Source organism: Hippocampus zosterae, chromosome 11 (genome assembly GCF_025434085.1).
Source record: "Hippocampus zosterae strain Florida chromosome 11, ASM2543408v3, whole genome shotgun sequence".
Taxonomy (NCBI): Eukaryota; Metazoa; Chordata; class Actinopteri; order Syngnathiformes; family Syngnathidae; genus Hippocampus; species Hippocampus zosterae.
This window is the reverse complement of record NC_067461.1, coordinates 12165852-12182369: the sequence shown is the minus strand read 5'-3', so window position 1 is coordinate 12182369 and position 16518 is coordinate 12165852. Positions and strand designations below refer to the sequence as shown.

Here is a 16518-nt window from a genome sequence, read left to right as displayed (position 1 = left end):
TTGCATTATAAAATATCCATCACATTACGATGCCGTTTAATGGTGAAAGCAAGCACAAAAATGTTACCAGAAAGAAATGGTGAAATACTGTATTGTGTAACATGTATACTGTATCTACCTATTAAAGTAGAACACTCCAAAAGCGTTTTGGGATTCAATTTGTGATGTCCCTCAAAATATTCAATTGAATGATAGTTTGACAATTTCAATCTAGCAAGGATAGAACCATAAAACCAGGAATAGATATTTTTCGTGACATAAGTTCAGCCACGCGGTAGTCCTCCAATATCAGCACTACAAAGAATTCAGTATTACATTTTTTTTTCCTATTTCATGACCAAGAAAGAACGTTGTGGATGAATTAGTTACTGTAGATCAGGCATGTCCAAAGTCCGGCCCGCGGGCCAAATCCGGCCCGCGGTCGAATTTCATCCGGCCCTCGGCCCCTGTCATAAAATCAGTGCCGTCTGGCCCGCAGGTTGGGCGCAATGGAACACGTGTTGCATTGACTGAGGTCTCGTAGACTGGTGAGTGATGTTTCATAGAGTACTGCTTCCCTCTAGTGGCTAAATGAGTAATAGCATTCACTAAATGAGTAATAGCATTTAGACACTAGAGGGCATCACTCACGAGTTAACAAGACATCACTCCGTGTTTATATTGACTGATATGTCATATTTCAAATGATCCTTGCAGTTGTGGATATGTTTATTGCTTGTTCATTTCCCTGTTGTTCGAGTCAAAGGTTTTGTGACTATTGAAAAGTCATGGTGATACATTTTATGTTTCAAATCAATCAATTTGCACTCAGGAGACTTCTGTTTAAGAAAAAGTCAAGTGAATAAGCAGTTGCATGTGATATACCTGTTTCAAATGAACCAAAAGAAATTCTTAAGATTGTTGAAATTAAAATAAAAATGGAAATGTGAAACAGACTGCTTACTAAAATTTGCTGAACAATATTGTTGTTCAATGTAAAGAATGTCAGCCAAGGTCGGCCCCCCGACATTTTACCACATAAAATCTGGCCCCCTTGGCAAAAAGTTTGGACACCCCTGCTGTAGATTGTACATGTTAAGGCCACTAGGCACAAAATGCATTTTTACGTTGCTGCTAACATAATGTACAATGTACAAGTCAACCAGCTCTCTAAGAAGGATTGCATTTGGCTTTAGGGGTTCAACCATTCTATAGTTAACATATATTATAATATCCATCCCTCCATCCATTTTCTGAACCGCTTAATCCTCACTAGGGTCGCGGGGGGTGCTGGAGCCTATCCCAGCAGTCTTCGGGCAGTAGGCGGGGGACACCCTGGATCAGTTGCCAGCCAATCGCAGGGCACACAGAGACGAACAACCATCCACGCTCACAATCACACCTAGGGACAATTTAAAGCGTCCAATCAGCCTGCCATGCATGTGTTTGGAACGTGGGAGGAAACCGGAGCACCCGGAGAAAACCCACGCAGGCCCGGGGAGAACATGCAAACTCCACACAGGGAGGCCGGAGCTGGAATCGAACCCGGTACCTCTGCACTGTGAAGCCGACGTGCTAACCACTGGACTACCGGGCCGCCTCTATATTATAATACATTGTACATATTGCGGTGTACAATATAGTACACATGTACAAATACTGTACACACTGGAACATCTGTCCACTCAAACCTCCATCTCTAGAGTGAGATCTCGGCTAACTTGGAGTGAGAGACGGGGTACACCCAAAGCTGGTAACCAGCCAATTGCGAGACATTCTCAGTCTTTGTAAAAAAAATAAAAAACGTGCAAGCAATCGTGTGCAATGCAGGGCTCTCTCTCCCTCCTGAGCCAAGCTTTGAAGAAATGTACAGTTCAGGCCGATGATGGATTCTTCGAGTTCATGACGGATGATGTGTTTCCTTCGATCACAAACAACCTATCACTCAAGTGATGAGTCGAGAAGCTAAAGCGTGGTTTCCCGCTGGGCATTATTTGGATGCAGATACGTTGGGAGTCGTGGGCCTTTTGCTTTAAATGCTATAAATGTACTCCTACTACGTTGGAGCAGCAGGCGCACTTCTTTCCTAAAGCCCCGAGTAAAGATGGTGTACAGGAAAGGGTTGCAGAGAGAGTTGATGGGATAAAATATGATGAGGAGGAACTTGGAGTGAGACACGGTGATGAGGGGCATGTGCAGGGTAGCGGAAATTGCAAAGAAGGAGATTGGCGCCATGCAAAGGAAGTCGGTGAAAATCAGCACCGCCATGCGCTTGGCAAGCTTTGCGTCATTGTGATTGGCGGGCGCCGGCTTGCGGACACTCTGGTAGATGCACACGTAGCAGAAACACACTCCCAGAAACGCCACAACGTTAAGCGAGAGCACAATCAACACGTACGCCTGAGAAACCCGCGTGTCGATATCCATTGGCAGACAGACGCTCACTTTGCTGTAGCTGCTGACTCCCACTAGGGGCAGCAGAGCAACTATTAGGGAGAAGACCCAACCTGCAACCATGATGGCCAGCACATGGTGCATGCCCAGCCTCTTGTTTAGATCCATGGCATTGATGATGGTGTACCAGCGTTCAAAGCTGATCACAGTGAGCGTATAAACTGACAGCTCACTTGAGAACATTGTCAGGAAGCCCGACATGTCGCAACCTAGGCCCGTCTGCCATTCCATGGCGTGGTTGTAGTACTCGTGGCGAGAGTGGTAGTCCATGCGTGCGATGAGCATCAGGTAAAACCCCATGCACAGGTCTGCTAGGGCTAGGTTACATATGAGAAACCGGGAGATAGTTAATTTGCGACTGGTAAAAAGGAGGATGACCAGCACAGTGAGGTTGGCAACAATGGTAAAAAAGGCAATTATCCAGGTGACGTTGCCCAGGACGGGACCCAGGAGGTCCTCACAAGGGTTAAAAGGATCTTGCTCTGGCGTGCACTGGATGCCGGCGTGGCTGGGACAAATATGTTCCAGTTGTGGGTGATTGTTGTAGAGGTCAGTGCCTCGACCAAAATTTCTGGAGCACCAAAAAAAAAAAGTATTTTAATGAGTTGAATGACTTCCCAAATGGATGATGCCCATTACTGTGTAAGATGCATTTTAACATTTTAACTTTTTCCCTTAAACAAGCAAACATTACATTGGCAAATAGTGTTTCAATTGCCTTTAAGGCTCTTTGTTGACACTCATGTGGGAGTACATAAATACTGCAAAATCATCAGTCATAAAAAAAAAACAACCTGAAAATCAAAAGGGTTGATAAAATGTGTTTGGTAGGCTATTTGCCCTCTTACGTCTTACCAATTCTATAATTTTGGAAGGCTTGTTTAATTCCCTTTTAAATGATGACAAATATGGTGGTTGTGCTCTTATAAAATGTGGCAAATCTTCAGTCGCTTTGGCAAACAGTATGTCTGTGTGGATTCTCAACCATCCAGGTGAAGGTCATCTACCAACGTGTGAACAAACAACTGTACTTTTCTTGCTTATTGTAGATGTTTGTCCTTTCATCCAAAAGGCATCTTCAGTTCTAAGCTTTCGGTGTGGAGCCTCCCAATTTATGTGTGGGAGGGCATGTCCTGTGGCTGTGTGTTGTTTCCCCGCGTGGCTCGTGAACGACTGTCCTTGCATACCAGTTGGTGACAAAGCGGTTTAACTGTTAGGGCCTCTCCTCATTAAAACAATCACAGGGGATGCCAGGATGTTGTTATATGCAGACAATAGGTAATGCCTCAAAACCTCATCCGCAATTTTAGAAATGCATTTCCGGGTTTAACGTGGATGGCTTCTTTTACACTGCTTTCAAACCAGTGGTTCTCGTCTTTCAGAATTTGGATATTATTGACCTCAAGGAGGTAAGGCTGCTTGGTTTCTCCAACGTAACAATTGGTATGCGGCACAGGCATGCTGGCAACACCACCTTATCATGATGCACCCTCTGAGGCATAAATATAAATATTGCGCCTGCGATAGAGTAACTTTTTTGGTGATGGCGGTGTGATGATGTGTATATGTGTGTGTGTGTGTGTGTGTGTGTGTGTGTGTGTGTGTGGGTAGGATATTGACATTAGATCTCGTAACCAGTGACAACAACTCTTCAATTATTCAAAGATACATATTTTGTGAACGTAGGAGGAAGTCTATGGATGCTGAGAAAACTCAAGCAAGTACGAGTTCAACATGCAAAATTCCACATAGGCCAATGAGTACCCGGATTCAAACCCCCAACCTCAGAAATGTGAGGCAGGTGTGTTTATAACTGGTGCTACCCTTACATCTCAAAGTTTATCAAATACTACCTCCGGAATTTGGTTTTAGAAAGAATGGCGTGACCTGCCAACAGTCTTGACCCAGACCAGACTGAACATGGTTTGCGCTAGCATGACCATCACAGTCCGATTGGCTGAAAAACCATGCTGAGGAGTAGAACACCCTCCTGCAGCAGTGTGTGACCAACATGAGGAGGAGGTGTCAGCAGTCATGGATGTTCGCCAACACAATCAGTAAAGCAACTGGCTGTTTGTTAAAAGACCAAATTGTAGAAATGCCATATTTTTGTCTTGTTACTGAGAGGTTGGGGTGTTACTTGTACCGACTGAAATTAGAAGTTTTTCCATGTTCCTGTTTTTTTTCCCACCTTGACTAAAACATGTCAATTTCTCAACCGATTTGTCTTTTTAACATTGTGACATCATCCGTGGAGGTTGAAAAGTGTAACAATTTTTCTAAAATGTAGATACTTTTTGCATCAGTGGCGTGCCGTCATGGCCATCAAGTCTTCCTTACTGAAACCAACGCCATCTAAAGCTCTGAGCTACGTTTACAACTTGAACGGTCGACGTATGGTTTATGAAAGTTTACGGTTTATGTATCCGGAGTTAATGGAAACCTTCCACCCTTAATAAAAAAAAAAAGTTATTCCCTGGCACATCCACATGACAGAAGCAGGGCATCCAGCCTAACAAACAGCGGTCAGATATCAAAAGTAATTCTCAAATCATCCATCTAATCAGGTAATTGAAGTCTCCACTGAAAGCCTGTGTCCCAAATGCAATGCACTCCACTGGTTTTCATATCCAGGGGGTACAAAAACAAGTTATCAAAAAAAAAATACTCAAGCACCGATACCTGAAAAATCGACTACATTTCAGTAACGAAGTATTTGGATTGCATTACCTCCCACCACTGCTCTTAAAATCCATATCCATCCTAATTTACTAGTTTTGACAGTATTTTTAGTAAATTTGTTGTATTTTAATAACTTACGTGTAGATTGATTCACAAAATGGTGATGGATTCTTGAGAGCTTCTTGTCTGCAAATATAAAATCGGGTGTTCAAACTTTTGATGTTTGAATGAATATTTCCAGTATTAATTCATGTTGCATCTATTAGAGCGTATTGTTTACCTGTGTTTGCTGTACCACAAGTGGAAAGCACAGCACTGACTCGCATATGTCAGCTCAGCCACCCCCAGCTCAGTAAGACTGTCTAGTGGAGGAAGGCGCTTCAGAGCAAAAGCAGATTTGGCTTTCAGGCGCTTTACCTGCTCCAACCCTTTTCGGGGGAGGGAGGTCAAAGCTGTGGAGGACACATCCCTGAATCACACACAGACGCGTACACATTGAGAACAGGTTACCCTAACGATAGCCCTGATTACACAAGGGCAGGCAGAAACGCTGTCTGCAGTTGAGGATACACACTACTGATCATTTTTAGAAGAGTATTTTATTCCTTAATTATTATATTTGTGTTTTAATGTGGGCAGCACGGTGGGCGACTGGTTAGTATGTAGGCCTCACAGTGCAGCGGTGCAGGGTTCAATTCCAGCTCCGGCCTTTCAGTGTGGATGTTTTTCCCGTGCCTATGCAAGTTTTCTCCAGGTACTCCCGTTTCCTCCCACTTTCCAAAAACATGCATGGCAGGTTAATGGAACACTCGAAATTTTCCCTGGGTGTGATTGTGAGGCCCCATGGTCGTTTGTCAATGTGTGCCCGGCGTTTGGCTGGCAACCAGTTCCCCCGCCTATTGCCCATAGACAGCTGGGGTGGGCTCCTGCACGCCCATGATCTTCGTGAGATGGATGGATGTTTTTATGTATAAATGTGATTATTGGTGGCAAACATTGAACAATGTTGCTTATAAGTGATCAGGTGGTACTAATGTCTGTTGCTTCATATTAGCTGATAAATAGTAGCACTGAATGCTAACAGTGAAATGATAGCTGATTAAATAGTGGAGAAGCTTTTGTCCTTCCAACTTATCAAGCTGTGACTGGCAGCTGCAGAATTGTGGCTCGGCATATGGTGTGTGTCAGAATTTTTTTTCTTTTACAACTTACTGTGACTGGCGGTTATGCTGAGCAAATACACTTTGAAATCTGTATGAATGAAATGTCATGCATGTCATTGAGTAGGGAACCAAAACAATGGGCTGAGATGATACGTTCTCTGGGGCTTTATGATAGCCATCCTTATCATATTTGAGCAGTTGTGTGTTCAATGCTAAATTCAAAAGGTGATTGGCCCACTGTTGGTGACCTCCTCCAAAAAACCCAGACAGAATTTCAAAACATTTTATTGGATATTTAAAAAAAATATTTTTAAATGAATTTGTTTTTTAAAACTCACAGATAAAGCGGGCCCCAGGCTCCCTCAAAGGCGTCCTCTGGAATGTTGCACAGATGCCTGTTGTGTCTTAAATCGCTGCAAATGAAACGAATGAGCTACACTTAAAGTGGATATTTGAAAGTTAAAATGAATTGTACTGATCAGACAGCTCGTTTACTCTGGAACAATAAGTTCAGTTACTGATTATAGATTGGAATGACACCATTTTGTTTCATGACATCACAAAACAACCAACGAAAAAGCAAAGGGCGCTAGTTGTATAGTTACTTATTTTGCCCATTGAGCTGAATTCTGATTCTACTTTTGTGTGTACAGAAAGCATTCTGAGTTGACTGAAGCATTAACTGTATCAACCCATCAACATTGATCAGTTTGTGGAAGGGCAAGAAAACAGAGGGACATCCAGTCTTTGTTTAGTCTTGCATACCATTTGTTTGCTCTGTTATGTGATTTGAAAAAGAGAGCTATTAAAATCATACTGATATACTACCAGGAAAATATTGCTTTTTTATTAGTTTTAAGCCCGTGTTTAAAAAAAAAAAAAAGGATCACCAAGGTAAGAACATACAGTGTTCTGATGAAGGTTCCATTGAACGCGTGTGGGTAGATTTCCTTGAAACCGCTACCGATCAGGCTTCTGTGAAGGTCAAAATTTACTGTCAACAGATTCACTGGTCAAGGTCAAGGGAATGAACAGCCACTTGCATTAGCACATTGGAGAGGCAAAATGAATAACGACGACCAAAACGGAAAACCATTCTTAAACAATTGCTGCACCGTGTTTTGGTAACATAAAAGACAAAGTTGAGCATTTACTCACATGTCACTGGCCGTCTTTGTCATACCGTTGAAGGAATTGGCAGGGATATTTTCTATGGCCATGTTTGCTTGCATTTTTCTGCAAAATGACATCAATCCAGAAGCTTCTGCTAATTAGTCAGATAAAATTGTGTGAATACAGTTGAAGGAACTGCGAATCAACTGTTGGCTTTTTGCTGATGTTATTGTCACTGCGACATTCAACGCTATAGAAAGGTACACCTCAAGAAAAAAAAAAGGTAAGCGCACGAAAACAATACTAACAACCACTATTATTTTTGAATCGGATTACTTACAGGCTGAATGGGAAGGCCAAAGAGGATATGGTGGATAAGTCTGGGAAGTGCATCACCCCAGTGCCAAAGATGCATCTGTGAAAAAATGACATTATAATATTATGGCGTTACCCTTAGATGACCTACTTTGGCTCTGCAGTAAAATAAAGACATTTGTGTTTATGTAACTGGCCTTCACCATCACCTATTATCTGACAGGAAACCACTTGAATGCTTTAATTTCCATGCTGCTACGTCGGCTTCACAGTGCAGAGGTGCCGGCCTCCCTGTGTGGAGTTTGCATGTTCTCTACGGGCCTGTGTGGGTTTTCTCCGGGTGCTCCGGTTTCCTCCCACATTCCAAAAACATGCGTGGCAGGCGGATTGAACACTCTAAATTGTCCCTAGGTGTGAGTGTGAGCGTGGTTGGTTGTTCGTCTCTGTGTGCCCTGCGATTGGCTGGCAACCGATTTAGGGTGTCCCCTGCCTACTGCCCGGAGACAGCTGGGATAGGCTGCAAGCATCCCCCGCGACCCTTGTGAGGATCAAGCGGTTCAGAAGATGAATGAATGAATGAATGTGCAAAACGAATATCTTTAAATGTACATTGGTACTCTGAGCTTAAAGTTTTGTTGTGGTCTATGTAGGGTATCTCAGAGGTCCTTAAAATTAAATTGTCAATCTGAATTTAGACTGCACCGACTTGATGCACATGTAAATACTGAAGAAATACTTGAGGTGCATGCACGGTGAACAGAATCATCGGAAGTCAAATAAAATCATGCTCAAATGGAAATACTTACAAATAATTCAGATTAGGCAGGTCAGTGAAGGCACCCTTTTCAATTGTCCTCAGATTTTTCAGGTTTTTAATCGTGCTGCAGCAACGCGATACAGAGGGGGAGAGACAGAAAAAATATATTTGAATCCGATTTATTCTTTGAACAATTTCACAAGGGCCATACTGTATGTAACCAAAATTCAGTTTTGTTGATAAAAGCAACAAAAAATTGTTCATAGTACATTTGTTTGTTAGCAGGCTACATTCTGCGACAAAGCTGTCGTGAGCTAACCTAAAAGGCGCTTCTTGCACAAATTTGCAAACTGCAGCTGTCATTTTCATGTATAAATTTCAGTTTTACAGCAGCGCTAGTTATAATGTTTGGACACACTTTCTCATTCAATAGCACGAGAATGTTTTCACATTTTTGACTGCTGTTGTGTGTTGTCTGTCAAATGCTGTGAGGTAATTTTGGTAATAAAAGAAACAAAGCATGCACATTCTTTGGGGAGAACTTTTGCATACTAATACAGCTGAAGCGTGATCAGTTATGTACCCTCTTCTCCAAAATAATTGGAACAGTATGGCCAATTCATTTTTTTGGGAGGTGTTGACTTGAATGAGACAAACAATCATCATTTCACTTTTATTCAAAGCTACAACAGGGACACCTGCCTCCAGTCAGGTGTCTCTGTGACCCTGCTCCCATCTCACAGGTGCAACTAGTTGCCGATTGTCCTCTCCCCTATTAAGCCTGATGCTCACCTCTCACTCTCTCACTATGCACTGGCTTGTCTGAGGAAGGCACCCTCTTCTCTGCCTCACTGTGAAGGAATTAGTGCCAAACCAACTCCCCTGCAACCCGTTTTGCATCACCTGCTGCTATGCTCTCCCATCGTCCTCAACAGTTGAGGTGAAAAAAAACATTTTAATAATTTATTTTTAATGGTCATATTATTATTATTATTACAATTTTATTTTATAGGTGAATAGTCCCAGTGCAGGGCGGCCCGGTAGTCCAGTGGTTAGCACGTCGGCATCACAGTGCAGAGGTACCGGGTTCGATTCCAGCTCCGGCCTCCCTATGTGGAGTTTGCATGTTCTCCCCGGGCCTGCGTGGGTTTTCTCCGGGTGCTCCGGTTTCCTCCCACATTCCAAAAACATGCGTGGCAGGCTGATTGAACACTCTAAATTGTCCCTAGGTGTGAGTGTGAGTGCGAATGGTTGTTCATTTCTGTGTGCCCTGCGTTTGGCTGGCAACCGATTCAGGTTTTTCCCCCGCCTACTGCCCGAAGACAGCTGGGATAGGCTCCAGCACCCCCCGCGACCCTAGTGAGGATCAAGCGGCTCGGAAGATGAATGAATGAGTCCCAGTGCGGACTTTGCCCCTTTTTTGTTTTAGATTTATTTTATCAAACCAACTGCTTTTATATATTTTGCCTCTCACCCAACAGCTGGAAGCGTCCAGTTACTTTGTGGGGAAGATCTGCTGGAGGGGTCTTGCCCCCCCCCCTTAAATTGATAGGATGCTTAGGATGCGATGCACATAGACACACACTTTTTTAATGTTATTATTTCCTTTTACATTCCCTGTGATCGATTTAGGACCAGTTTGCCGGCTACCTTTCGATTGCAATTGACTGGTTGGGCATCCCTGCTATAGATTTCAGAGTTAATTTTGCTGCTGCTATAGAGGACTAATTGACTCACCCCAGGAAAAAGCCTTACGATATTTTAACCTTTGAAGGATGTGGCTCATGTCACTCATTTGTTCTGGGGCTTCTTTAGAGCACTCAGTTTTTTCCGTTGCCGTTTTCATTGATCTATCCATTTAAAGTACATTACGCCACTTAGTACACAATTGTTTTCTGTCATCTTCAGCACATTCCAGATGGTCTTATTGGCCCTGGCCAATGTTTTTGCAATGGTTCTGATTGATTTTATCTTTCTCATTGAAAAATTACGTATTTTACACCAATAAAAAAAAAAAGCCAAGTTCAACCAACGGATTCCATCTTTTAATTTTGTGCTAGATTCAGAGGTATATATCTGTATATAAAAGCTGAAATGGTGACCATTTGTCTCGTATCAACATTTTGATATCAAGCCAAAATGTTTTGTGTTTATAATGTCGGAATTGGACTCACTATGCCAGTTCATTTGGAGGGAACTATAATTCAGGAATTACCATTTGTGAAACTGAAACGGCAAATGCAGGAATTGGTGAAATAAATCTGTTTTAATAATTTGAGTGAATACATACATTTCTCTCAAGCCATGGATGGATAGGAAGGCGTGTGTCTGTATCCTGGTCACAGTGCTGTAGTAAATCAAACTGGCGCACACACACACATATTGACTTTAGGTTGAGACAAAGATGGTGACAGACTAAATAACAGTGAGGCATCAAAGGTTTAAAGTATTAAAAACAAGAATGTCCATCAACAAAGCATATAAACTATATTTTTGAAAATAACTAAAAATGCATCAAATCACACATGGGGTATATGTGTGCTTTGGCAGAACTTACTGGCACAAAATGATTTTTGAAACAAATTTCAAATGCTAGTATTATTCTTCTGCTATACAAACACTTCCCCCTTGTATTGAATCACTCTTAATGTACAGTATGGATACATTTAGGCCAGGGGTCACCAGCAAGTATCCTTCAAGGACCACGTTCGGAGCTCGCACCCCCGTTCTAAAACGAGCTCAACAGTCATAGAGCATTTCATTTTTCTTGGTATGCTACCCTGCCCCAGCTGTGGAAGATCATCGAGGGATGGATTGATGGAAAAATGTACTTGGGGCAAATTTATTAATTGTCAGGTGTCTCGTAGCCTGTCACATTAATCGGTAACCAAGAGGTAGTTTTCAAGAAGGTTGGTGACACTGATCTAGGCCAAGAAGACAAAATGTAAGTGTTTAAGAGTGACGTCTAAACAAAGACACTGAAAGGTAAACACAGGCTTCTAGATTTGGCCCTGAGTGTTTTGTTTTCTGATAGACTCATAACTGACCTCTTTTCTCTTGTTACTTCCTGTGCTTTTTTTCCCTGGGTTCCTCTGCTTCAACTGCAAAGTGACCATGAAATCTCATTATTTTCAAACTTTCCTTCCTTGCATGATTGCACCAAATTCCACACAAACATTTGCTACTGTCAAAGTAACCTTTTCCAGCCATGATCGAACCCTTCTTGGTTCATCTCAGAGGAGCTGAGAAATATCAATTCATCCACATTTGTAGCACGTAAATTACTTAAAAATAATTATTAGTTATTTTTGATCTTTTTGATGTTAAGGTGGCTTTAAAGAGAATCGATTGTCATGCTGATCACCACACCAGCATGGACATTTCACATGCTAATGTTACTCTTCAGTTGTGTGCAGTGTTTGTACAAGGTACACTCGAATAAAAATGAACATTGTTTTTCTGCCAGGATGTGATTTTACAGCATCGGGAAGATACTGCCAGAGATTTCACACAAGATTCCATTTTCTCTGATTTGAATAGGGTTGAACCCATTATTGACCAACTAAGTAGTTTAATTATACCAGGCTGACAAATCTCATCCCTGACAAGTAGAGCAATGTTTTCACCATAACCAAACATTAGATCTGCTCCTCTAACTGGAAGAGAAAGGCTGACTTAAAAAGGGATGCCAACACTGGAAAGCACAAAGCGATGTTGATTATAGATATTGCTGTAAACAGACTACACATTCATTTTGTGACAGATGCATCATTTGTCACTAGCTCTATAGGTTAGATTTCATAATTGGACAAACACTCAACTGATTTGTACATAATATTTGAATCAATTTTAAATAAACCCTACGATTGGCTGTCTACCAGCTCAGAGTGCAGCCCACCTTCTCACCCAAAGTCAGCTGTGATATATACCAGCACACCTGCAACCGTCACGAGGATGTGATGCTGCAAATGGATGGATGTCAGATGCACTGGCTACAGTATATAAAACGGCACATTTGGACTCCACGAGGTTTGGGGGGCATGCGTTTTGCGTAGTGCTTTAGATGCTCCTCTACAAAGCAGCATCACATCATGCCAGTCCATTTGATGTTCGGCATTACCAGGCATAATCTGGTAACTTAAATTTGTGTTCAAAATGAACCCTTCATTTCCCACTACGAGGGAGCAGAACATCATTTTTTTTCCAGTTGAAACAAAAATAGTTTCATCGACACCGTCAAAGAGCTGTGAATGGAGCGTGCTAATTTTTGTGGGTATGGCCGGCAGTGATTTAGAATGGTAGTTTAATACAATTTAAGCAGTGTTATTAACTTCGTCACAGTAGACGAATAAAGTTAGAGTTATTTGATGTGTTGTGTAGATTCATCTAATTGAATAGTGAGCCCAATATTAATGAAACTCCTGATTAATACTTGTCAAATGTATTCATTTTTGATTGGAATAAAACAAAAACATTTAATGTGTACAAGAAGCCAAACTCTAGAGCAACTGCATTCACAAACAAAATAATCGCCATGTACACGAGCAATAACAAACTAATGTTAATGATGAGAGGAAAAAATAAATCTTATTTTTGGAACATTTTTTCCTGTGTCTGAAGCAACTTTTGTTCCTACCACATTCATTGATTTTGATTCAAATGTCAGTACTTGCCCTCCTCTGCTTGACTCAACCCAAGAAGTTCTATTTCAATATTTGGTATGCAAGAACTTACATTGCTTTAATGTTGATGAGTTCTTTAAACGCATGGGTTGGAAGTTCTTCAAGATCCAGGTGTTTGAGAACTCTGTTAAATATATAAGAATGAAAATTGCTTACTCCAGAGATTCTCACTTGTATGGTCCATTGGAAATATTGCAACTGAATGTGCCAGAAATGACAGTTAAAAAACAAACAAAAAAGATCAAGAAGAGCCATAAAGGAGGAGAATGTATACACAGAGGTACTTACATGGATGTGGTTTCATTCTCGGAAGCCATTTGTGTGTCCTTGCTGCACTGAAATTTGGAGGCCGTGCAGTGGCAGATTTGCGGACACTTGAACGCCTCATCGGAGGTCACATAGTGGATGCCGGACAATGCAACCACAAACAAGAGCACTTGCGGGGTCATTTGTGCAATCAAAAGTTGAAGCAAACGTGTTTACAAATTACAAAAAAATAAATAAAAATAAAATAAAAAACTACTACTACGACTTCACTAACTAATTCTGCAGGCCGAAGCTAAACACCTCCAAAAAAAAAAGCAGCTGTTATTCCTCATAAGTGTCAGCAGTGGTCTTGCCTTCATGTACTCACGTGAATGTGACTTGCCTGCCTGCCTGGAGGAGTTGCCTAAAATGTGAAGTACTTGTGACGCTGAGTGGGTGGGGATCATGATAGCTCTTACACTGTTTCTTCATTTCATTTAAATGAAATGCAAGCAAATGGAGATTAAAAGCTTTTAATATTGCATTTGGTTTGCCTGCATGAACAAAGTGTCCTTTCAAAAGATAAGATCACCATTGCTAGTACTACTACAATACATGGTGATCAGACAAGCTTTGAATGATCAAGAAAAGGTTAATACACATAACCGTTAAAGACACACAAATGCTCATTTAGATATGTGAACTTTTTTTTTTAAATTCATTGAAAAGGTTAAGTTCAGGATGACTTTTGCGTGACCTAGTCGGCAGGGGCGAAAAGATGACACCCAAGCAGGGTGCTTTAGCTGTCTCTTCCACTTGAAAACCTCTTAAGAGGATGGCAAGTTGACCTGGGGATAATGGATAGAGACGTAAGAAATTCAACAAAGCCTGTGTGACATATAATGACTGTACTTTGACAATATTGCATATTGGAAAGAAAATGACAAGAAAATTTAAAATTACATGACAAGTACCGGTATATGTTAGACTAGGAATAACGTTGGCGGCACGGTGGGTGACCGGTTAGCACATCTGCATCACAGTGCAGGGTGAGGATAAGCTCATGAGAAAATGAATGGCTGGAATGAAGTTGTAACATTAAGGTAAAATGTATAAATAACAATGAATGACTTTATAAAACGACCAGCAAATGGTTTTAAAGTTATGAGAATAAAACCTTAAGTCATAATATGATGAAAAAGGTGTAAAGGGATGACAATAATTTCATAACATTCTGTGTAAATAACATATTGCAAGTTCACAGTTATGGGATTGAGGTTGGAATGTTATGAGAAGAAAGTTGTAACATGGCAATGACAAAAATGAAATCTTATGAAAAATAAGTAAAACAAAAAATTAATAAGGTCAGAAAACTGGGTGACAAAAGTGATGGGAGTTGTAATATTATGTGGTGCATCAATATAGTTTATATGTATGTGTATATAATGTGTATATATATTGTTTATTTGTATGGTGACGACTGTTGAGGTACCTTTGAACAAGGCCCTGAAAGTGGTGCACTCACCGTTTGCATGCCCCATGATCTCGCATGAACTCACACTGCCCATGCACAAGTCAGGCGAGTGCACCACTACACCATCAGTGACCCTGGGGGGAAAATAATAGCAAAAAACTCAATGTGTAGCCTTCTAGGCATAAAGTTGTATGAGGAAAAAAAAATGAATAACTCAATTCAACTGTTTCATTTTTACTGTGGAGGATGTTACAAACAACTTGGAGACATTTGAGGGAAGACTTTCTGGCTCCAAGATACGTGATGGTGTGAATTAGGTTCCAAAATGCTGCTGTTTTAGAAAAGAAGGAATCATAATTGTAATGAGTAAATGTCAAACCTTGCCCTGGGATATGATGACGACCAGTTCAAAGTCTTCCCTGCGTCTATCCCAAACGTAGTTGGGGAGGGGGGGGGAATAACTGCCGCAAATTTGTCTCATTATTTTTTCCTCTTTTCAGCGTGGCCTTTCACCCAGAACTGTGACCAATAGAGGCCTATTAAGAAACCCCGTCATGTCCTGTCACTTCACAGAGATGACGGTGAATTGTTTTCGTCTCAAATAATAGTCGGTAGGTGTGATCTCTTCTCACCATTCACACTCACCATCGCCGCTTTATGGATGGATACTGTCAGAAGTTCTATTTTTTGGTGGTACAGGGTTTTCTCTGCTCTCTGAATGAGGGTTATTGACCTGGTGACAGCTTTCTGACTTGATAAGATCAGAGTGTTTTTAAATGTGCAAAGGTAGAGAAGGAATAGGAAAAACACAATGTACCTGTAAGGACACGACACAGCCTAGCAGAAAACCAGAGAATATAAACCAACACAAACATCCCTGAAATGTATTCTCCTTGATAGAGCCTCATTACTGAAAGTGGTGGAAGAAGCAATTTGCTGTCACGTCCTGTTTTCTTACCATTTCCACTCAAAGGGTCGCTTTCAGGCGGTGGGGAGCCTGAGAGCAAACGAACATCAGTAAGGCATTTGCAGTAACTGGCAATAGGGCCACTGTGTGTGTTTTTGAGTTTTGGTGTTTTATTGCTCAGTGATGCTCAGATTGCTCAGAATGTGAACCCGTCCGTGCTGGACCTTGAAAACTCTTAAGAGCCTTACTTGAGATGTGGCAGTATATGTATATTAAAAAAAAAATCTAAAACAAAGCGCCAGTTGATGCAGGAGTGTCTAGTGGTAGTTCTTCTGCTGCATATGGGGGTGTGGGGGGGTATTCTTATCACATTTAATGCCATTCTAGTGAAGGTGTCATGCTAAACAGTGACAGTCCCATATAGTGCTGTTTTTCCACAACAAAACTCATGCATGCGTGCGTTTATGGACCTTGTTTTGTGTACAGGGTGAAAATTGCAATCACAGAATTAAATCTTAGCACGGGCTTTTGCTAATCTTTCTCAACTTGTGAAGCCATTTGACACGCTTTAATGCTTAAGAGCACTTCAAATAAACTTGACTTGAATTCATACAAAGTACCATGATGAATATCTAGCCTGGTGTTGGCTCAAATTGATTTGTATGGAATGTTCATTCATTCTCTGAACCACTTTTCCTCATATAAAGCACAATTATCATTAAAAATCGTAATTTGATTTCCGAGCT

General features: G+C 41.3%; 2 protein-coding genes across 3 annotated transcripts in view; one reads left to right on the top strand and one right to left on the bottom strand.

Moving 5' to 3' along the window:
- LOC127610237 (stonin-1) overlaps window positions 1-16518 on the top strand; it is a 143695-nt gene that overhangs the window by 16537 nt on the left and 110640 nt on the right. The window lies entirely within an intron of this gene.
- LOC127610238 (lutropin-choriogonadotropic hormone receptor-like) lies at window positions 1618-14347 on the bottom strand. Its single transcript, XM_052080137.1, has 11 exons — window positions 13434-14347; window positions 13198-13269; window positions 10754-10825; window positions 8513-8587; window positions 7732-7806; window positions 7437-7514; window positions 7185-7253; window positions 6617-6691; window positions 5396-5584; window positions 5254-5301; window positions 1618-3004 (listed from the first exon to the last, which is right to left on the bottom strand). The coding sequence occupies exons 1-11, from the start codon at window positions 13592-13594 to the stop codon at window positions 1945-1947; spliced, it is 1974 nt and encodes a 657-aa protein (XP_051936097.1). The 5' UTR covers window positions 13595-14347; the 3' UTR covers window positions 1618-1944.

What these genes read in the sequence shown, in the direction of transcription:
- LOC127610238 (XM_052080137.1), bottom strand. Translation starts at nt 13,594, where the DNA reads ATGACCCCGCAAGTGCTCTTGTTTGTGGTTGCATTGTCCGGCATCCAC. An exon ending in ACAAAGACGGCCAGTGACAT is followed by an intron (nt 7,254 to 7,436) that starts GTGAGTAAATGC and finishes TGACCTTCACAG; the next exon opens with AAGCCTGATCGGTAGCGGTT. An exon ending in GCCTGGGGCCCGCTTTATCT is followed by an intron (nt 5,585 to 6,616) that starts GTGAGTTTTAAA and finishes TGTGTGATTCAG; the next exon opens with GGATGTGTCCTCCACAGCTT.